Consider the following 22,419-nt stretch of genomic DNA (forward strand, 5'->3'; position numbering starts at 1 on the left):
CAAGGATGACACTGAGATATTTTAGGCTTAAGCAACTGAATGGGTAACGGAGCTGTGTACTGACAGGGAGAAAGTGGTGTCACAATGGATTGCGGGGAAGGCTCCACTGTCAGCCTGATCAACACACACAGACTGTTCATGAGTCTTATAAACTCAAACCAGCTGTGACCACGTCAGGCTTGAGGCTGTGTTGCTGCCTCATTCTGACACTAGGCCAGGCTCTCTGCTTTCTCACCATTAGCGTTAGAGTTTGCCTTATGGGGAGTGGAAGTGTGCAGTGATCGCTCCGTCAGGGCTCCAGGGAACAGACCGCTGTAGCTACCGCTCTTATGGTCACTACTAATCCACATTAGACTAACAGATACTGAACTGCTGCTCCTGGCGGGTACTCAGGTCCCTGCTGTGTGATCGAAAACATTTAATACAGAGAAGACTGACATGGTCCTTACACAAGGATAATGTGATGTGGAAATTCATGAAGGGGTCCATAAAACTTTTTTTTTTCCTGTTTGAATCTGTTGTATTTTGTACAGGGCATTATCCTCTTGCTACTTTGTGAATAAATCTGCTTAAAATGTCAAAAAAAGAAAAAAAAAAAGAAAAGAAAGAGGAGGAGGAAAGGCTAGTGTTTATGCACTGGCAAAGCACTTGTGTGGCACACAGCAGGCCCTGCAGAGGACGTGGGGTTCATTGAAAGCATACGTGGAAACACAGGGTGGTAGTACATGGCTATAATCCCAGCAGGAAGTGACTGCAGGAAGATAAGATCACATTGTCTCTGTCCAGTGCTGAATTCATGGCTAGCCTAGACTACATGAGTCTCAAAAAACAAACACAAGTAAAGTTTGAAGAAATGAACAAACACTTCTGTCTTTGGTCAAAGGAGTTTACTGTGTGTGTAGCACTGACCTAACCAGTAACATGAGAAAAATTACAAAACAAGATATGAAGAAGGGAAAATAGACTCCGCACTCTGATGTTCGCCAGTCATTTTCAGGTTGCTTTTTAAAAAGTATGAGCTCTTTGGAGCTCAGTGGGCTCCTGCTTTCTCTGTCCCCCCCTAAAGCTTCTGGCACTGTTGGATTATATACCACTGTGACCATCCCCTAAAGAATAGGATGGGGCAGCCAGGTTTGGTGGAGAATAAGGCTGCATGGTGGGAGAGACATGCGGAGAGGGAAACCACCAATCCTCAGTGCTCAGAACACTCACAGTGAATTGCGGAAGGCCAAACATGGGGAACCCAAGAAGGCCCTGGGCCTTCCTCTCTTCTGGGGAATGTGCTTAAAATGCAGACACTTGTACAAAATGATGCAGAGCTACATGTCATCCTGGGAGCCAGCCCATCGGTCACCTCTTCTTGCTCATCTTGTGCTAACACCAAAAGCTGGCACCTGCAGGCCCCAGCCAATGGGGGGTCTAATGCCCAGTGAAGAAGTTCTAGGGTATGACCGATGATACCCAAGAGGAGGCGGGGACAAAAGGGTAGAAAGATATGCAGCAAAAGGGACTTATTTGTGCTTGGCCAGGCCCCTGGGCAAGGGGCTGGTTCCTGAGCAAAGAGCAGTTTGGTTGTATACATAGAGCAGGGGCTAAGTTTTCCCTGAGGGAACAAAGCTGCATAGCATAGGAAGGACATCTGAGTTGTGCAGGGACCCTCCTGTCCCCCACATAGGCATTTCTCTGCCTATGTGCACAAGGTGCAGAGGATACTAGGGTAGGACATATAATAGGCCCATCTCTTAGATGTTGGGTGACACCTGAACGCACCTGGCCAGGGTTCTGTGTGCCTGGACCAGGTTATCACATGCAGGGCCCCAAACTCAGTGAGTGCAAGGGGCTAGTTCCGACCAGGGGTCTGCCAAGGGTACCCATGCCTTGCAGGTTAGAGTGCAAAGAAATACACATGCATGACCCACAGGGTATCCTTGCCAGGCGGGCCAGATGGCAGTGACATGGTTTCTTCATGGTCACAACAGGGACAGGCAGAGGAAAGCTTGAAGGAGACACCAGGGTGGGCACTCTGGGGGAGTCCACAGGTCACCTGGGCCTCATGCCTCACCATCAAGCTCAGAGCCAAATCTCATCACTGCTTACACTGGACACCCGGTAGATGTAGCCCAACATCGGGAGACGGATGAAACCTGTGGGTCAGAGATGCCAGGAGATTAGGAACCCTGGTTCTCTGGAGCTTGGGGAAGTCTCTTCTGTTGGCAGCACTCAGGGGCCTTGGGTATAACAAGCACAGGGAATGGGAAGAGGAGGTGGGGGAGAACAGGAGATCTCTGCTCATTACCTCGGCTGGTGAGGAGGCCACCAGGCTCGGCTTCTAGAAGCTCTGGACGGCTGCTATGCTGAGCCATTGGCCGCTCTGTTGCTTTCCCTGTGGGTGACAAATGGAGTGGTGCCCAGGACAGGGTTTTGTCTAGTGGGATTTGTCTCCTCCTAAGAACCAGGGTATCTCTTTCTTAAAAGTTCTGAGCATTAAGCACAGGCAGAGAACTGGTCTGGGTACCTCTGAGATCTGGAGTGAGGTCATTGAGCTGAAGGTTGGATGGGAGGGACATGTTCTCCCGTGGCAGGCGCACATTATTCAGTTTCAGGTTATTGGAGTCACTACAGGATAGACAAAAGCTAAGATAGACCCTGGTACTAGCAGGTAGGTAGTCTGCTTTGAGGCTCAAGCCAGACCTCCTAGAAATCCCAGGTTGCCAACTGTCCTTTACTTTAAAATTCAGTGATTTGTACTTTAGTTCGGCCCATCTGCCCAGCCCCAGGAAACATTACCTAGATATCAGAGAAGGACGCCGGGAGGGGCCTGAGGACAAAGAAACCATGTCACAGAGTCAGTGTGACCTCCCATCCTGGGCTCTGCCCCCTGCCCTTTCAGACTCAAGACCACTGAGCTAAGAGTCTATCAAATACCCAGTCCTGGCCCTGGGACCAGAGATCGCTTTCCAGCGCCCGTCCCTGCTTCCTGCGAGGCATGCAGTCTCGCCCATGGCCTCTCCCTACCCACCTCTGCCTGCACCTCTGCCGCTCACCCTCCAACTTCACTGATACTCTTCTCCACCCTTGACCTCCACTGCCTCTGGCCCTACCTTTTGTTTTCTTCTCTTTCCTGCAGACCAGGCAGGCCACCAAGGTACTGAACCCCACTAGAGTGCCCAAGGCAAGTCCTCCAGCCACAACGATGCCCAGCAGTGGCACTTCTATCCGTGTGGCCAGGAGCCCTGCAGATTGTTCTCTTGTTAGTTTCCACATGAGCAGTAGCCTGACCCTGACATGCCACATGTCCAACTACTCTCTCCTTGCCCATGGTGGCTGGGGATAGCTCATTCACAGGATCTACCCCCAGGGCCACCAGTCTTTCCTTTCCATTCCAGGACCCCTGCACCCACCTGAGGGTCTGCCATGTTAGTTGCTCACCTGGAGCTGGAAGAGAAGCGCTGGTGACACCCACGTCATTGGTGGCCACCACCGAGAGGTTGTGTGCCAAGCTCCGGAGCTGCAGCTGCACAGTGTGGTTGGTGAGCCAGGGATAGTTCTGAGCATCCAGCACCAGGAAGTCAGAGGCATTGACAGTCACTGGCCCATCCTGGTCAATCCAGGTGACATTAGCAGGTGGGTTGGCCCGTACTAGGGCAAACAGGACAACCAGAAGGCCTGGGCCCTGAGCTTCCTGGTATTTGGCTCCAACCTGGGCAATCTCTGGTTTGACTAGAGTAGAGCAGAGAATAATCTGCTTTCATTACAACCCTCTACTCTGGCCCTTTCTTCCCAAATATGGATGGGAGAAAGGGTCTGAGCCTCTCTCAGAAAAAAACATTAAGGAACAGGTAGCAGGGTCTCCTGGTACAGCATCAATTCACAGTGATTAAGAGTAGACAGCCAGGCTGGAGAGATGGCTCAGAGGGTAAAGAGCACTGACTGCGAAGGTACTGAGTTCAATTCCCAGCAACCATATGGTGGCTCACAACCACCCGTGATGAGATCTGATGTCCTCTTCTGGCATGCAGATGTACATGCAGACAGAGCACTCCTACATTAATCTATATATCTATATCTATATACAAGGTTTTGCCAGGCAGTGATGGTACACTTTATTTGTTTTGTTTTGTTTTTGATTTTTCGAGACAGGGTTTCTCTGTGTAGCCCTGGCTGTCCTGGATCTCACTTTGTAGACCAGGCTGGCCTCGAACTCAGAAATCCACCTGCCTCTGCCTCCAGAGTGCTGGGATTAAAGGCGTGCGCCCCCACACCCGGCAATGGTACACATTTTTAATTCCAGTGCTGCTCAGGAGGCACAGGCAGGAGGATCTCTGTGAGTTCAAGATCTACAAAGCTTCTAGGTCCACAAAATTTCCAGGACAGTCAGGACTTTTATATAGAGAAACCCTGTCTTGAAAAACCAGAATAAGAAAAAAGAATAGAAAACTACTGGGGATGTAGCTCAGTGGAAGCAGAGACAGGGGGATTTCCAGTTTGGGGCTGCTCTTGGATAAATAGTAAGACTGTCTAAAATTTAAAAACCTGGGCTGGGAATATAGCTCAGTTGGTAGAGTGCTTGCCAATCATGAGAAAGGTCCTGGGTTCGGTCCTCATACCACATAACCCTATGGTCTCTGCACTGGGGAGGCAGAAGCAAGACGATCAGAAGCTCAAAGTTACCCCTGGAAAAAGTCTCAAAGTATAAAAATAAAAAGACTAGAGAGCCAGACAAAGGTCTAGATTTGCATCCTGAACCTACTCCTTAATTGTTGGGCAATTAAATCTCAAAATGTTGGGCAGCTACTTAACTTGTGCCTCAATTTCTCATTTGTAAAATAGGGATGAAAATAGAAATTCCCTCATATCGTGTTTATGAATGTCCTGTTAAAGCTAAATGTGTCATGCGTATGAGTAATCTCAGCACTCTGGAGGCCGAGGCAGGGGATTGGCAAGTTTGAGTCCAGCCTAGGCAATGTAGTAAGACTGTCTCAGGAATACTTACATTGCACATTGAGGATGACAGAGGCATTGGCTGGCCGGCCACTCCCTGGGTCCTGCAGGGAGCAGTTAAGCTCATGTTGGGAGCGCTGTGCAGTAACAGTGAAAGTGCTGGTTCCTCCAGAGAAGGCATCCCCGCCCACATTCAGCAGTCGGGAGGTGGTGGCCTCCTGTAGCTGTCCATCCAGGTACCAGGCTAATCGGGGAGTGGCAGAACCTCCTGCAACCCGACAGGTGAAGGCATGGTGCTCATTCTCCCTAAGCGCTCTCTCAGCCCAGGTCTGACCATCAATTTGAGGTGCCAGCTCCCCTTGACCTGGAACACAGCAGGCAGCCGCTGGGAGGCACTTGGAGAGACCACAGTGAGGTCCAGTTACAGAGAGGCAGCAGGCCAAGAGACAGGGCAGCTGGTTTCTCTGACCAGGATCTGCATAGACTTATGGTAGGGAAGTAGGGATAGGGGAACCCAGCCCTGGAGACTGGAGTGGGTATCTTGAGAGGAGATACAAGCAAGCAGGGTCTGGCCAAAGGATGAACTGGGGTGTACCTGAACTTAAGAGGGCAGGAAGGAGCAGCAGTGTGTGCCGGAGGGTAGCTTGGCTTAGAGGCAATTCCATGGTGATCAGGGACCGGCCTCCAGGCTGCTGAGAGAAGAGTACCAGCCATGTAGGCCTAACAATTCCTGCAATAATTTACCATGCATGCACTGATGTAGACTGGCCCACAGTGGCCAAGACACGGGCACAAATAGACACAATCAGCAAGACCCAAAGGAAGAGACCCTATGGCAACACTTCGTCTCTGTGCGGGCATAGAGGCCAGCGCTGACAGTAGATGACCACAGACAGACAGATAGACAGACACGCGCAGGCGCCCTTCCCCTTCCCCCCAAACGATCGTCCTTCTCTTGACCCGATTCACTCCTCGCTGGCCTTGGCTCTCCCTCCCATATCTCGCCATGCACCACTTTTCCAATCTCGGCTGCTCAGGTGGACTTGGGCCTAGCAAGAGAGCGTCGCGGATCCGAGGGTCTCTGGAGCATCCTGCTTTGGGGCAGCTCACCTGGCTCCCTCCCAGAGTGAGCCCCAGCAATTGCTCAAGAAGGCTGAGCTCCGCAGTCCGCTGCAAGGGCGGGGCCCGCGCCAGGCAGGACCAATCGCTGCCCGAGCAAGGGCAGGTGGCCGTTCCAGCCCCGCCCTGTCCCGCCTCCTACCTACCCCCGCCACGGCCTCCACTATGAGACTGGTTAGTAAGCAGGCGGACACAGAGCAGACGCAGTCAAGAGAGTCCCGGAAGTTTTATTGGGTCCTGGTTGGGTCAGGGTCCCCCCTCCATCATTCGGCCGGCCACGTTCAGCGCCCGTTGCTGGGCGCGCGCAGCTGCCCCATCATGTCGGCCAGCATGCGGTTGCACAGCGCGGCGTACGGGTTGAGCAGCACTAGCTGGCGCCGTGCGAACGGGCTGCCCAGTCGCGCAGCCTTCTCGAAGTCCCTGCGGGCGTCGTCGTCCCGGCCCTGAAATCTCGCCAGCAGCCCGCGCTGCACGAAGCTCTGGCGGGCGGCGCGACCCCGGCCGCCGCTCAATGTCACCGCGCGCTCCAAGTCCTCCAGGGCGCCTGCAGGCCGACGGGGAGAGGGCGGCGCAGGTCAGCCCGGTGTGGGCAACCGATCCCCCCGCCCACCTGCGGAGCAGCCCATCCCCTCCTTCGTGCAGCAGATTTTTGAACCACGAGGGATTATTTCTAACCCGAGATGAAGGGTTGCTACAACTGGCTTGTGGGCCGCCCACGGGCAGAGCTGAGATCAAAGTCCAAGGCTCTCCCTGGCCTTGTTCCTGGTATGTTCTAACATTAATGCACCCAAACGTGAATGTTTTCTAGAGGATTTGGCCATTGTGTTAGTGAATCCATCAATTATCAAATAGTTGTAGTTCACACAAGTGGAGCCTAGCACCTACTGTGTGTTTGGTGGCCCACTTTGAACCCTAGAGTTCAAGAAATCTCATTAGCTAACAGAACTGTTTCCTGCTATAGTCAGTCTCCTCTTTTCCAATGCAGACTATGAAAGCGGCACGTTCCCCATTTTTCTCCTTCATTATCTCCACGGTCTTCATTACTCTGTATCTAATTTCATTGGAAGAAGGTCGTGGAGCCAGAGCTGACTGTACTGTTTTATTTTTGTGATTCTCAGAGGAATGTACTTGGATTGAGTTTCAGAACTCATGCCGGAACCTCAGGCACCCAGCTTAGGGTTTCTGTTAGGTCCATGGGCTGCTTTCTTTGGACCCTGTCTCTATTCATATTCTCCAGTTTCCTAAAGAGGCTGCCAGGGCCCTTGCATTGCTCAGCACCATCGTGGAGAAAGGCTGAGTTTCCCTCAGAGGTCCAGGTTGGGAGTGCAGACTGAGCAGCTCTGGGACCAGCTCCGTTTCCCTCTTCACAGCTAGTCTGCAGGAATCCAAGCCTCTACAAGTGGAGTTACCTCTGCATCTCCAGGCTTGCCATCTGTAGGTTGTCAACAACAACCTATGGCAGACAAGCCTCCTGTCATTAGGATGGGGTCCAAATTCTCCAGTGTAGGTTCTAGGAACACCCCACCAGCTAGTCTTACCTATGGCCTGGCCTCCAACTCCTAGTCCTGAGCCACTTTCTCTCAGATTTGCCTGCTGTTACCTAATGATGAGCCCCCTGGAGAGTAGTCTCATGGTTGTTAAGCCCTGCCACCTGGGTTCCTATTCTAGCTCAGCCACTTCTTGGCTGGAGGATGACGAGGAAGCTACTCAACCTCTGCCTTCTTCCTTTTCTTCGTCTCTATGATGAAATGACAATACATACCCTCTGGGGTGGGGTGGGGGGTCATAAGGATTGTTACGACAACCTAGTTGTGTGCATAATGCCTAGTTCCCAGTAACTGCTATACAAACGTTTTATCCTCATGCCCTGCACTTAAAGCCTACTGCTGCCTAGAAGGCTCTTATTAAGTCTATGAGCAGAATGCAGCCTCTTGATTCTCATATAGTCTCATGAAGCTAGTAGGACCCATACTGTCTTGGATTTTATAGGTAAGAACATAGATGTCAGGGAGTTTAGTGTCTGTTTCTCTGCTCTCCACCCACAACCAACTCATCTCTGCTCTTCATGGGAGGGGTCCTTTCTGTGGAGGATCTCTGGTGTCTTCCCCTCACCTGCTACATCCCCCTGGAGCCGCCGGGCTTGGGCTCGGTTGTTGTAGGCAGAGGCTCTGTCAGGTAGCAGGTTAATGGCTTGGCCAAACTTCTCCAGTGCTGTGTGGAGGTCTCCAGCTTCTGCTGCCCTCACTCCCTGCAACTCCAGGGCCTTAGAGGGCTCCAACTGTGCTTGAGGGAAAACTCCATCTGCACCAGGGGAAAAACAGGCATGTGTATGGTAGGGAAGAAAACGGAAAGTCGCCTTGGGCTTTGGCATTCTGACCCCCAAACGAGCTGACCAGGTGTGGGTGCAGTCAGAGATAGTAGCTGAGGTCAGTAAAACCGGGCTCTAACATTGCTAAGAGACCCGAGAAAGAGGCACTGGGTGGTTCTCCTTGGCTAAGAGAAGCTCAACAACTTGTTCAGTGGTGACTCACTCTAGACCACAGGCCCAGGGTGTAAAGCTTAGATCTGAACCGGGTTCTTCAGCTTTTTGGCTTCTTCTCATTTTGCTTTACACACTCGGATACAAAGGCCACCAAACCCATCCCAGGTCATGAAAATGACTCTAGATGTTTTTCAGTTTCTCACTCTAAAGCTTCAGTAAGGCTAAGGCTTACCTCCTGCAGAAACAAAGCCCCAAACATCTTCATTATTAGGCAATGGGCCATGCTGTTCCCCTGGAAGAGCTAGCCTCCATGTCTAGTTTATAACAATGTGTAACAAACGAAGCTCTGCCTGCTGTCAGGATGGGCCAACCGAGCCACCATCCCACCCTGTTTGCCTCCCATCCTTGCTGTGGAGACGGTGGGTGTGATGTTCAAAATGTCAAATATTTCAGGGGTTGACTTAAGCCAGCAGATAAGCTTGGGTCATGGAAGATTTTAGTGGTAGGCTTAGAGGTATGGGACTGAATGACAGAGAGAAACTCTTGGGAGATCCACCCCTGCCAACACCTGAACCACACTTTGAAATTCAGAGGACCTCTCAGACTCCAGTCCCTGAAATAACCTGCAAGGGTAGAACGAGGGTTCCGGCCTCACCATGTCCTGTAGGAAATCTCAGGGGCCTGCCAGGCAGCCTATGGAGGGGTAGACACCAATGTCAAAGGCTCACCTTCATTTCCCTCCTCTGCTTCTTCCAGGTCCAATCCAACGATATCTCCAAAGGGGGTATCGGGGTTGAAGATGGCCTGCAACACTGCCTGATCATTTGGAGTCCCCATGATACCCAGCCCCTAGGGCCCAAGTGGTAACTCGGGGTGAAGGAAGATGGTGGGGACAGGGTAGAGCCTCCAGCTGGCAGATGCTGTGAATGGAGGAGGTTCTGTTTGGGGACCGCCTCAGGTACAGAGGTGTGCCTTCCAATCCTTAGTCCAGCCTCAGTGGCCAGGGTTACTGACCTGGCAGGGTGGTTTTTCAGTATTTCCCAACTGCACCCCCACCCCCAACACAGAATAAACAAATCTTGTTTCAGGTTTAAGGTGGAGCAGAGATGGAAGCTCTGCTTTCCCTTTATTACAGTCTGTTTAAAAAGCACTACTTAACCTCCTATTAAACGAGTTAGGCAAACAGTAACACAGCCCTTCTACCCAGAACCTGAGGTCCTGGCTACACTTCAGTGCTCACTGAAGGTCACTCCAGACAAGGGACTGGTCGAGTGATTCTATTTTAAAGAAGGGAGGCTGGAAGGCATTAGGTAACCCATTGACAAGCCCCTCCCTCCCCCACTCCACCCCCAAGGCCAAAGGAAGCTCAGCAGAGTGCAGCAATAAACTTGACATGTTTATTAATTAAACTATCACTTAAATAAAAAAAAGTGCATAGAAAATAAACATGTTTAAAAACTCCTTTTTTTGTTTTTACAACTATGTACACTTTTTACTTTTACATTCAGTCTTTCGTAGAGAGCTTTCAGCATTATTATTTTTTGAATATTAAAGTATTTTCCTTCATCCCTGTCTCAGGGAGTTAACACTGATGGGCTTCAGACACGTTTTCCTCCCCCCCCCCACTTTGTCTCTAACCAGAAGCTTGGAAGAACACAAGGAAAAAAAGGGAAGCAAACAAAACAAACAACCCCCCCCCCAAAAGATCCATTGTACATGACACAGCTGTAGAGAAATGTCTTATTCTAGAAATGAAGCTTGCCACACTGTTCAGCTCATGAAACAATTATTCAACTACCTGTATTTGCTAAGGAGACTGTTAAAGTTCAAGAAAAGAAACACCACAAGTCTATTTTTTTTCTTGGTTGAAAGACAGAACTAGTGTACCCCAGAACAAGATACCAGAAAGCACAGAACACAATTTTCCCCTAGATGCAGGTGGTGACCCCAACATTCATAACCGGAAGTAGACGAGGAGTACAGGTACCGACTGGCAACGTCCACAGGCAGGAAGAAGCCAGGTGACAGCAGATCTGCTCTGCACGCTCCTCTCGGGACAGGCGGGCGTCTGTCATCCGTATGTGGAGTCAGCACCACCGTCACTGTCACCGGGAGCCTGACATTTTCCTGCCCCACTAGCAACTGTAGCACAATCCTTATCTATAGTGTTAAGAGAAGTAAAAGCCATGGACTGAACTAGGCTTTGTTACAATGGTGCATTCCTATATTAGTTCCTATATATATATATTTATATTTATTTGAAAACCAAAACAAACAAACAAAAAGGTTGCAAGTTTTCAGAGTGTGAGACTTGACTGGTATTCATGATTCGGCACAAAACTATCTGTTCAATAACTTTGTATTGCTTTAAAATGAAGGAAAGGAAACGTAAAATTACACCCAGCCCTTTGCAATGACCCGCTTTTCCTTAAAAAACAACAACAACAACAACAACAACAAAAAACAACTTGGTTTCTATGAAAAAGAATCCCAAATCCAATAAAAGTTAACATCAGATGAGGCTGTGACCTCTAGTATTTTCAGGTATTTGATTGAGCGTCAGTCCTTTAGAAAGATACATTCATTAAAAGATTTTTTTGTGTATGTGTGTTGTATTTTTTTAATTTTATTTTATTTTAAGTTTTTTTTCTTCTTTTCTTCTTTTTTTAAATCAAGGTTGCTGCATGGTGCTTATTGGATTGGCCGGGGTTGGACAGAGGTGAGCTGGGTCCTGAAAAAGGAGTTTGGGTTGAAAACCTAAGAAGTGCCAGGGCTTCCTTCTTAATTGTGATTGGTTTAAAAACAGGGAGGGGTTGTGCTGGACATGGGCAGCACTGAGGGAGCCCAGGGACCAAGTTCCGACCAAAGGGTCAGCGCCATGCAGCTATTCTGGTTACACAGTTGTCACTGGCCACCAGGAAACGCAGCCACAACAGGTTCTAGCAGCAAAGCCGGAAGTGAGCTGGCTCTCCGAGAACCCTTGAGGTCCGCAGCCGTCACTCCTGAGGCGGTGGGTTGTCCCTTGGGGGATTCTTGGGAATGACCCAGCGCAAAGTCCTCAACCTGCACTTTTGTGCGGAGGTTCTCTTGGTCACTTTGAAAACAAAGCAGATGTGTTTTGGAGACAGCTGTGCCTTCGGTTTTGTTGCCTTCTCTCCCGCTTGTGGGGATACTCTGGCTTATCCCCCAAGTTGCTGGCAGGTATGCTGAATTTTGGCAATGGACTCAAGGCTGAGCTGAAAGAGGAATTTCTCGTTTCTGTGGTTGACAGTGAGTGGGAGGGCAAGGCAAACCAGCTGGAGGAGGAGGAAAGGTGGGTCCCCCCCATCCTCAGGGATTGGGGTTGTGGGAAGAGGATGAGGAGGGGGCTCACAGTACAGCATGGCCTAGCAGGGCAGTGACTAGGTCTGTTAGCTGAGTTCCCCCCACCCTCTGACTGGCCTTTGGGTCTCTCAGGATGAACGCATGACCCATCAGTGCATTTAATCTTTCAGTAACAAATGCAGCTTACATTTTTTCATAAAAAAAAAATAGGAATACAAGGATTTACAAAAAAACCTCACACAGTGCAATAAGAAAGGAAACCAGACGCTAGTGGAACCCCTTGGGCCACTGTGTCTTGTTCATGGGCAAAGGAGGGTGAGAGGTGAGGTCTGGGTAGAGTGCTTTTCCCCAGTCCCCTGCTGGCACTTCTCCATGATGACAAGGAAATCTCTGCCATCCTGGCCACAGTGCTGGGCTTCCCACAGTGGAAACAGTGACAATGTTCCAGCAAAGCCACCAGACAAAGTTCTTAAGGTCACGGAAGGAAAGGGAGCCCAGGATGGAAGGCACAGCAGAGCCACGAGTCCTGGCAGAGAGTTCTGGGCTGCATCATATTGCTTTGCTGACTTCCATAAGAGAAAGGGTGCCCTGCCCTCCACTCGGACTACGCTACCCTGAAACCTTGTGGCAGGTGCAGAGATCTGCTTGATCGTGAGTGGTCATACTGTGCTTCAGGTTCAACAAGCTGCCCTGAGAGGGCAGGAGGCGGTCAGTGGGTTCTCTGCAGGTACAAGGGCTTGGTGGGCAGAGAAGGAAAGGAGGTGACGGATGAGGCAGATGTGATGGCGAATGTCAAGTTGCAGCTCCTTGGTTGCCAACTCAGAAAGAGAAAGGGGAGCGAGACGGAGCCTGCTGCTTCCCACTCTGGGGCTGATCCAGAGGGAGGGGGCAATGCAGCAAAGAGGAGGAGACACTGGTGTGCTAAGGTTCTGTACCCTCAGTCCTTGGCCCTGGAGGGCTGTGGCCTAACGGAGTGGGTGACCTTCTTTTTCAGTTACTATAAAGAGCAGACCCAAGGAACATTTATGTTAACAGGCACAAACGAGCTACACACGGAACAACAGAAAGGAGTACACTTTCCAGGGGGAAGCTGGGCAGGGAAACCAGACTTTGTGTGGACAGCTGAATATTTTCTCTCACTTCATCCTATGAAAATAAAAAATCATTAAAAACCGATCTTCTTTTAAATTAGGATAATACCGCGGTTTAAAAATAGCCTCGTCATAAGTGCTTCTCCCTATGAAGTGCTTCAAATAGAAAAATATACAAAATATATTTACATTATAAAACCTTAAATAGTAAACTGTAAACAGAACAGAGGAAAATCCAATGACTTAATCTAACAGGTTCAAGACTCTGTCTTGGGGGAAGAAAGAAACATTTGCTGCTGGCTGTCCACACCCTAAGGAGTAACCAGGGCAGTAGTGTCATTGCATTTGCTCAGCCTCGGGCTGCACAGGGGTGGCAGAGGTCCCTTAGCACATGTGCTCTAGGCCCCCAAGTTTGGGGCTTGAAATCTGATTAGTGTTCTTTCAGCTGGACCCTGACCTTTGAGACACTCACCTTCCTATGTCTTCAGAAAGGGGAAAGAGAGTAAGCACGTCCTGGGAAGGGGATGGGCGTATCCTGGGTATGGACTCAGGCTGCTGCATGACTCAAATCCTATTTAAATAATCTTTAGTCTCTTGTTAAAAAAATCTTGCTACATACATCTCTTTAAAACTCTCAATGGAGCTTTATGAGATCTCCAAATTCCGTCTGGTTATGGCCAACGGCTTCTGTCCACTTCCCCACCTGGAGTGCTTACGGGCTTGGGGGACTTTCTGTAGGCACTTCCTATACCAAGTAGGGAATGCCCTTGAGCAGGGAGGCAAGCTCCCGCTACCCAGAAAGAATGGGAAAGCAGCAGATGAAGGATGGAGGAGGGGAGGAGGGAGTAAAGAGAAGGGATAGAGAGGGAGCCGCTCCTATCGTCAAGAAAGGTCACTGGCTACGGTAAGGCTCACAGGGTAACACTCCCACTTACAGCCACAGGCTCAATGTTTGGTAATTAATTGGCACAACCCCAAGACAGCCTTTTGACACCGGAGGTGCTAGGAAACCTGTCTCCCAACCAAAGTGAACTCTTAAGTGGGCAGATAGTAGGGAAAACCACTAGGCCACTTGTTTGTTCAACAGATGGCCACAGGACTGGCCTAACTGGCAAACTACCAGGTATCTCACCAACCCTGTATCTGGGGTCTTGTCTGACCCGTCGATTTTAGGGAGAGGGCTAAGATGAGGATGACACACTGCTCTCTGAGGACATGCTCAGACCCCATCTCCCACTGTAAGGAACCCTATACCTGCTCCTTGCAGGCAAATTCTCCCAGGAACCAGTTTCTCAGGTTTTTCAACAATCAAAGAGGGCCCAGGAGAAAGCCATCTGGGGATCTTTTCTTTGAGACCCTTCTCTCTCCAAGACTATGATCACATGATGTGTAAGTAGGACACTAGGGACCAGCCAGAGGACCCTCAACTGCCCGCTCAATCCTTGGAGCTCTTGGGTGCTGGGAAGTCCTTCAGCATGGCTTTGGGTGGCCCTGGGTCCTGGTTCTCCATCACAGGAAGATGAACAGCTTTAGTTCAGGAACTTGCGGCATTTTTTGGCGCCACAGTTGCAGGGTAGCTTGTTGCTGGCGTCCTCAATGGGGAACTTATAGTCATAGGTGAGCTCCTCCCCCCGGTAGATCTTACGCATGGCGAAGATGACAATGTGCTTCTGCCCATCAATATTGATGACCCGGGAGTAGCAGTTAGGCTCACAAGAGTGATTGATGAAGCGTGCAGCATTTCCATGCATGGTGGCATCCACTACCTCCGAGTCATCAATTCGGAACATGTAGCAACCAATGCCCTACACACGAAGGAAAAGGAACCATTTTATTTACTTATGATTTTATTGAAACAAAGCTAAAGTCTTACAAATGCTAAGCAGGCAAGCAGCCTACCACCGAGCCACATTCCCAGCCCTGAACTTATGCTTTCTTTCGAGTGCTATGGGACGTGGGTGAGGGTCAGAGGATAACTTTTGGGTGTCAGATCTCCCTTTCTACCACATGGGTTCTGGGGACATAATTCAGGTAACCAGGCTTGATAGCAGGCACTTTAACCCACTGAGCCATCTTAGGGTTTGTCATAGGATTTCCCTATGTAGCCCAGACTGGCCTTGAACCTGAGGATTCCCGTGCTAGCTTAGATGATGGATGACACGTACGGCATTATCATACCTGGCTGAACTTGTCATCACTCAGGTTTAAAAACATTCGCTTTGCTGCTCCGATGTTACTATAGCCACAGAGGAGCCAAGTTTCTCCTACAATTTACACACTTCTCAGAATACCTGTTTTTAACATGCTGAGAAGGGGGTTCTAGATTCCAGGCCCCAGACTGGAGGAAAACTGTAGCCATGTCGTTTTGATCCTGGATCCACAGGCCAATTATCAAGGTGTTCCTGTATTACTAATCTTTAGAGGAGGCCAGAACAGTTATGGGCTCATCACAAAATATGTACAATGTTTTAAAAAGGTTTTGTGGACTCAAGTCCGCCTTCAAACAACAGCAGCAGCAGCCCAGCACCAGCAGCGGCAGAAGCAGAAGCAGCTCCCCACCTCTGAAGTGAACGCCTGTTACTCTTGAGATCCAAGGATCATGCTAAGCTTTGATGGCCCCTACCTACAGCAAAGAGAGGCACCCAGGGAGTGAGCTGTGGCACACACCTTGCTGTCATAGTACTTCTCACGCTTGTCTGTCTGGATGGAGCGGATGACGTTGCCAGCGTATTCAATCACCATCTCTCCTGCATCAATGTTTCTCTTACAGAAAAGACCCCGACCATGGATGGGAGACCTAGGCCATGGAGACAAAAAACAAACAAACAAACAAACAAAACAAAACAAAACAAACAAAACAAAACAAAAAAAACAGGCACAAATTTCCTTTTAAAAAATGTTTCGATTTACTTTTTATATGTATATGTATTTTGCATGCATGTATGTATGTATGTGTACCATGTACATGCTTGCTGCCTGTGGCGATCAGAAGGAACTGTAGTTACAGACAGCAGTCAACAACTGCTGGAAACCAGGCTTAGGTCCTCTGCAAGGGCAGGGAGTGTTTTTGATGGCCAAGCCATCTCTCCAGATTCCAAAACACAAATTTTTCGAATTACTATGAACTGTACTGACAAAGTACTAAACACTAGTGACTACTCCGCCAAGTACTACAGGAGTGGGACATGCCCTGCAATAAATCTATAGAAACCTCAACAACCGAAGGAGACATGCCACTCTAGTATCTGGTCCACTTTATTTGGAAAAATATTAGTTTTCTCAAATTCTACAACCACAGCCCTACCTGTAGACACCAACCGCCTCCTTAGAAGTCTTCTTTAAGTGCCGGAACCTCATGGGCATTGGGAGATCCATGCTTGTTGCCCTCCTAAGAGAGAGGATGATGTTATGAACTCAGTGTTCTGAGGAGTGGGTTGAGGGTGCCGCAAAGTGAGCACACTGTTCACTTTCAGCTAAGAGTGCCTCGGACCCTCTGTCTCTGCCTCCTGAACCCTCACTTCACCTAAATCACTGTGAGTTTTCTCCAGACGAGGTCTTTGTGACCCAGGCTAACCTCAAACTTGAGGCAACACACTCCTGCCTCAGCCTCCTGAGTGCTGGGACTACAGGCATGTGCCCATGCTGACTAGCTCCCTATTAATACAGGGCTTTTTAGGACAATGGTGACTGGTGTCACATAAACAGCTGCTAGGATAGATTACTGTTAAAGAGTACATGCATCCTACAATTACTCACATTTCTTCTATCTCCTGTTTTTTGTTACTAGCCAGCTACTGCTGCCTCAGTGTAAACTGTGACTCGGTCTTCCAAATATCACCCAGGAAACTGCCAACCCACCTCTGCCCCCACACTCTTTTGGTTTTTTATTTGTTTCCTTTGAGACAGGGTCTTATGTAACTCGGGCTGACTTTTAACTTACGCTCAGAACGTCGCTGGGGCTGATCTTAAACCTGAGATCCCCTTGCTTCTAAGTCCTGAGTGCTGGGATTACAAGTGTGTGGCACCATGCCCAGCTGAAGAGTGGAGCTCTGATGACTAGTAACAAATTTACAAATATTAATGACTGTTCCACATCACAGCCTACAAGAAGAAGCAGCAGTCTGCTGTATATCACACTAAACCCTTGTTCAGTGCAGAGCTGCCGGAGCGTGAGGTGTCAGGTGACCGGGTAGGATTCCTTACCGTGCGGATTTCAGCTGGACCTCTTCCTCTTCCTCATCGTTAGGGTTGTACTCAGGGGGCTGTCGATGTTTAGAAGCCAGGAAGTTAAACATGTCAAATGCTGACTTCCTGGAGCCAAAAGATTAAGGTTTGTTTTTAGAGCAATGTTCTAATAAAGGAGTAAAGATGGTGCCATTGCTACTGAAGATCTCAGAGGGCAAGCAGGACACGAGCTGTCATTAGATAGTAAAGCCAGGACCTCAAATGCTCGTCAGACAAAATGGAACTTGCCTTAGGTGGACTTCAGCCCTGGCTGAGCCGTGAGGGTTCAAGGGGGGTTCGTTGGCCTCTTCTGGTTTGTGGAAACGGAATTTGTAATTCCGACAGTGCTTGGCCCCAGCCAGCTGCTCAATCAGAAACACAACGGCATCATGGAGAATCCCCAGCATCCGCAAACCGTTCACACCTACAGAAGGAGAGGCACCAGGGCGGTAAGCGGTGTAGCCGACAGGAAGTTGCACAGCATCAACAAATGGTTGTTAGAGGGTAGCAGCCAGAGGCTACCCGGGCTCAGGGACAACAGACTTTGAGAAGTTAGCCTTAGAATGCTAGTGAAATAATGGCGGACCCATCTGTCAGTATGGATGAATGGTTACCATAAATTGCTCTTGCCACACTCTGGCCTGACCCCTGTGTGCTGAGTGTATAGAAGTGCCATGTGCCACTTCATTTTATGCTCATAATGGCCACCCAATGTAAGAAACACAACCTTCTTTTTTTTGTAAGATTGAACAAGAGCCTTGTATGTACTAGGTAAGTGCTCTGAGAACTCAATACACCTCACCTTCACAATGGGACAAGCATTCCAATTTTCTATTTATTTTATGAGAACATTTCTCTAGTGAGAATTTTGGTTCTTTAAAAAACAAAACCAAAAAGTTATGTGAATGTTTTGTCTTAACCCCAGGTGTGAGATATGGGGCTGCTTCGGTGTTCACAGCTCTAGGAGGGGCATGATGTTTGCCAGCTGTGGATAGTTTACGCATGGAATTCTGGGGACTCTGGAGAGGAGATAAATCCTAGAGCCCCTAGAAGGGTGCGAGGTGCTCAGAAGAGGCAGGCAAATGCTGCTTCCCTGGTGCTTCTGGTTGCTGATGTTGTAGACTGTCAAGTGTTCATGAGCAAAGAGAGAAGACACTGGAGATATCTGGACAGTGTAGACTAGACTTGCCCCAAGAAACTCATTGTCCCTAATCAGCAGGAAGAAGCTTGAACAGGTCTGTGCCCCCTTCCCCTCTAACCTTCTTTCTCTTCTAGCTGGTGTCCGAGGATCAGAAGGAGATTAGGGTGGAATAGGTTAGAAGGAAGGCAGACATGCACATTTGTATAAATGTTTGGGGATGGATGGTTAAAAGGCATTTTTCTTTTCTTTTCTTTTCTTTTCTTTTCTTTTCTTTTTTTTTTGGTTTTTGGAGACAGGGTTTCTCTGTGTAGCCTTGACTGTCATGGAACTCACTTTGTAGATCAGGCTGGCCTTGAACTCAGAAATCTGCCTGCCTCTGCCTCCCAAGTGCTGGGATTAAAGGTGTGCACCGCCATGCTCGGCAAAGGCATTTTAAAGAAACAAGACACTGTAGTTGAGGTTCTGTAATCACTGTCATGATACTTTCTGCAATTGCAAACACTGATGTTCTACACATCGTTATTAAGTATATGATATTTCAACTAAAATATGACTTCTTAGGCCTCTGAATATGGCTGTATGGAATACTTGCCTAATATGTCTGACATCTTAGGTTCAATCCCCAGTATTGCAAAAAAAAAATTTCTGGTATTATTATTATTATTAGATACAGAATGAAGGTGTCTATTGTGAATAAGCTCTCTGTTTTAAGGTTGTGTTTGTGCTAGGATCATATACAACTCGAACAAACATGAAGTTTATATCTGTGGCACACAGAAATAAATCCTACTACTGTGGTGCTAGAGAGCCTCGCTCTCGGGAGCTGAGCATGAGCACTGAGCCCCGTGCCCTAGTGTAGGAAGGACTGAAGCACAGACTGAAAGAAGACAGTCACAGATCAAGATTCACTTATGTGAACTATCCAGACTAGGCCGATCCACAGGCACCAGGATCAGGCATGAGCTTAGGTCAGAAGATAGTAACACACATCTGTGGATAGATATACTGAAAACCACTGAACTGAATGTAAATGGGTAAACTGGATGGTGTATGAGTTACATCCTTAAGCCCTGAATTATTTATTTAAATAGTTTGCTTATTTTTTTAAATTCAATTCTGCAGCTTACACTAACAAGCTGTCAGAATATTTGGAGGTTGTAACAACATAACAGCAGCATCAGCTGTTACCTGCAAATGAGAGCTGCTTCAGGCGGGCATTTGATCGTGCCTCCTGGACTTTATCTGTCAGTGACTTCCAGGCATCTGAAAGGAAACAGGAGAAAACTGTAGGTGGGAGAGAATTTGTGTCATCACGTCTTACTGGCATCAGCACAGTCCCTGGTGCAGAGAATCACTCTGCAGCTGATGTCAGTGCCCGGCTATCCTCAGTCAATCTGGTGAGAAGCGACCAGGCACATTGTTCAGCAGGCTTCTTTTTACCATGGGCCAGAGCAGCAACGATACTCATACTTCCTGAATCCCCAGGGTACCCATGTCCCTTGATGCATCACCATTCCTAACCTTAAAATTAGTATTTTAAAAGGTTAGCAGGGATGGGTGTAGAGTTTGCCTTCAATCTCATCTCTCTGGAAGCAGAAGCCCATGGATCCCTGTGAGTTTGAAGTCAGTCTGATCTCCAGTGAGTTCCAGGCTAGTGAAGGTACACAGTGAGACCCCGTCTCAACAACAACAACAGTTAATATATAGAAGGACAGAGATCATTATGATCCTTTTTTCTTTCATTTTTAATAGAGACAAGGTTTCATACTATAGTCCGGGCTAGCCTGGAATTCACTGTGTTGCCCAAACTGGTCTTGAATGTGTGGCAATCTTCTTGGCTCTGCTTCTGGAGTGGTGGGATTGCAGGGTGCTTTAGCATGCCCAGTTCACACCCAGCCTTACTAAATCTTCATACGTGTTTGTCTATGTATTTTTTAGGATGCACACTTCCTTTGTTTTGTTTTTTAGAGAGAGGGTTTTGAGACAGGAAAGCCCTGCTTTTCCTGGAACCAAGCTGGTCTCGAACTCAGAGACCTGCCTTGCCCCTGCAAGTGCTAGGATTAAAGGCATATGACACCACCACCCAGCTTAGGCCACATCCAGGTCCAAGTATCTTTGACTGTTCTATCTCTACTCATATCCATGTCATTACCATGTCCGTCCACCCTTCCTTCCTTCCTTTTCCCACGGAGCTTCCTAAGTATGTCAAAGGTCTCATCGGCTGTCACTATAGACTCTCTTGCCAACTTGTGCCCAATTCACCTCCCAATTTTTCTTTCACTGTTCAAAGTCATTTTCTATCCAATACTACTGAAAACCAAAGTTTTTCTAACTTTGTTCCATTTCATTCTCTTTGTGAAAAGCTCCCTGCATTCCTCTCTGGCTAAACCAAATTCCAGATCCCCTTTTAAGTGGCTCTGTTGTTTGGTCCTCTTCCCAGGTTTCGGATAGCCCCAACTCACCCACTGAACCTCACAGCCTTTCCTGAGAGCTCAGGCCTACATGGCTGCAACTGGACCATAACATTTGCATAGAGAGCTTCCCTGCTGTACGAGCAGACCAGGTGGAGCTGGCAGGTACCGAGCAGGCAGCCAGGAGCACTTCAGAAAGCATGTGGGAGAATCCACAGAAGAGAGATGGCACCGCAGGAGGTACCAAGAAGAGCTGAGAGAGCAGCTCTAAGTGTGTGCCACACAACCTGCAGCTCTTAGCACTTGTCAAGAATGATCGTGGTTCTTCAATAAGGCAAGCTTTCCCTGAGCACAGGAGCAACCGCAGCAGGGCCTGATGGAAGGCTGACCTAACAAGCCACTCACCTTCAATACTTTCTGCACAGATCTGAAAGCCATCATCACTCGAAATTTCAAAAACGAGTCCTTTCTTGGGCTTCCTCTCAGTAATGCTTTCTTTCCTCTTTTGTTCTTGCTGGAGCCAGAGCATCAGAGGAGAGCTGAAACCGCTCTCTTCTTCTTCCATTGCTTTAGGTTCTACAATGGAAAAAAGGTTTTGCTAAAGCCAGTGTGCACCAAGTGCTATGTGCAGAATGATCTACACCAGCAGTTCTCAACCTGTGGATCCTAACAAACGACCCTTTCACAGGGCTCACTCAAGACCACTGCAAAAACACAGATATGTGCATTACTATTCACAACAGTAGCAAAACTACCGCTATGACCACAGCCATGAAGGTCACAGCACTAGGAAGGTTGGGAAAGACTTGCTCTACAAGCACCACCTCCATTTGTAAGAACACGCTGTATCCAGTGCTATCCCAAATCACCAGTAAGAGCACTGAGGCTCAAGAACTTGCCCTGGGTACTAAAATGGTGTGTGTGTGTGTGTGTGGACGTGTGAGTGCTGGTGCATTTAATAGATTTCTTTTTTGTAGCAGAGCTTCTGGTATGACAATGTGGTCATTTTCCCATACATAACTGCTCCTAATAGGAGCCAAACCAAAGCAAACACAAATCCCCCTCCCTATGTGTGAAGCTTGATTATGCCTCAGATACTCTTCTAGAACTTCACCCACAGTATCTCATGGAATCTTAACAACTACTAAGGTAGGTGTTATTATTGACTCTTTTTGAGATAAGGGCTCAGCCCGTAGCCAGCATGGCTTGCTGTGCAGGCTATGCTGCCTGTCTCTGCTTCCCAAGTACTGCAGCTACACCAAGCCCAGCTGGACTCCCTTTTAAAGGTAAAAGAACCGAGCCGGGTGTGGTGATGCCTGCCTGTAATCCTACTGTTCCGAGGCAGAGGGAGGATGGTCACTGCTAGCCTGGGCTACCCTAAAGTTCTAGGTCAATGAGGACAAGACAGTGAGACCTTATTCAAAGCAATGAGTGAGTGAATGAATATGTGAACAAAACACGGGGAAACTGAAGCAGGCCAAGTAAAAGCCATGCTCACACAGCAAAGTAAACATGAGATTTGAACCTAACTGATTCTGGAGACTACTCAGCTACCATGCCTGCCTGTAATGAGGCCTTGGGCTTGAGGAACTGTCCAGTCAGCAGAATACAGTAACAGCCCAAATCCCAAGCCTAAGCCTTTCTCTTCTGGGAAGTCATGTTTGATGATCATTTATTTGGTCAATC

The 22,419-nt window shown here is 48.5% G+C and overlaps 3 protein-coding genes across 15 annotated transcripts in view; all 3 read right to left on the minus strand.

Annotated features, from left to right (window-relative positions):
- Positions 1–865: 865 nt before the first annotated feature.
- On the minus strand, positions 866–6,189 carry Tmem25 (transmembrane protein 25). Of its 6 annotated transcripts, none has more exons than XM_029481726.2 (9): positions 6,052–6,189; positions 5,537–5,630; positions 4,994–5,305; positions 3,430–3,720; positions 3,102–3,233; positions 2,788–2,818; positions 2,516–2,616; positions 2,297–2,383; positions 866–2,144 (listed from the first exon to the last, which is right to left on the minus strand). In XM_029481726.2, exons 2-9 carry the CDS (start codon positions 5,604–5,606, stop codon positions 2,071–2,073), a joined length of 1,098 nt encoding a protein of 365 aa, XP_029337586.1. In that variant the 5' UTR covers positions 5,607–5,630; positions 6,052–6,189; the 3' UTR covers positions 866–2,070. The 6 variants fall into 6 exon arrangements, with proteins under 6 accessions (XP_029337586.1, XP_021027644.1, XP_029337587.1 ...); XM_021171985.3 differs by having other exon boundaries at positions 5,537–5,633; XM_029481727.2 differs by having other exon boundaries at positions 5,954–6,189.
- Positions 6,190–6,267: 78 nt separating this feature from the next.
- Positions 6,268–9,624, minus strand: Ttc36 (tetratricopeptide repeat domain 36). Its single transcript, XM_021172431.3, has 3 exons — positions 9,271–9,624; positions 8,173–8,361; positions 6,268–6,604 (listed from the first exon to the last, which is right to left on the minus strand). Exons 1-3 carry the CDS (start codon positions 9,377–9,379, stop codon positions 6,342–6,344), a joined length of 561 nt encoding a protein of 186 aa, XP_021028090.1. The 5' UTR covers positions 9,380–9,624; the 3' UTR covers positions 6,268–6,341.
- Positions 9,625–11,645: 2,021 nt separating this feature from the next.
- The window catches only part of Kmt2a (lysine methyltransferase 2A), a 77,290-nt gene continuing 66,516 nt past the window's right edge, over positions 11,646–22,419 (minus strand). For 7 of the 8 annotated variants that reach the window (XM_085844597.1, XM_085844596.1, XM_029481723.1 and 4 more), the window contains 7 exons: positions 21,139–21,309; positions 19,511–19,585; positions 17,431–17,605; positions 17,161–17,268; positions 16,262–16,345; positions 15,625–15,754; positions 11,646–14,762 (listed from right to left, as the gene is read on the minus strand). In XM_085844597.1, coding sequence (XP_085700723.1) covers positions 14,487–14,762; positions 15,625–15,754; positions 16,262–16,345; positions 17,161–17,268; positions 17,431–17,605; positions 19,511–19,585; positions 21,139–21,309 — 1,019 coding nt within the window. In that variant the 3' untranslated portion in view covers positions 11,646–14,486. The remainder of the gene's footprint in view (positions 14,763–15,624; positions 15,755–16,261; positions 16,346–17,160; positions 17,269–17,430; positions 17,606–19,510; positions 19,586–21,138; positions 21,310–22,419) is intronic. The other variant, XR_015048941.1, reaches the window with a different exon arrangement.

Source organism: Mus caroli, unplaced genomic scaffold (genome assembly GCF_978045245.1).
Source record: "Mus caroli unplaced genomic scaffold, Mus_caroli_1 scaffold_11, whole genome shotgun sequence".
Lineage (NCBI taxonomy): Eukaryota > Metazoa > Chordata > Mammalia > Rodentia > Muridae > Mus > Mus caroli.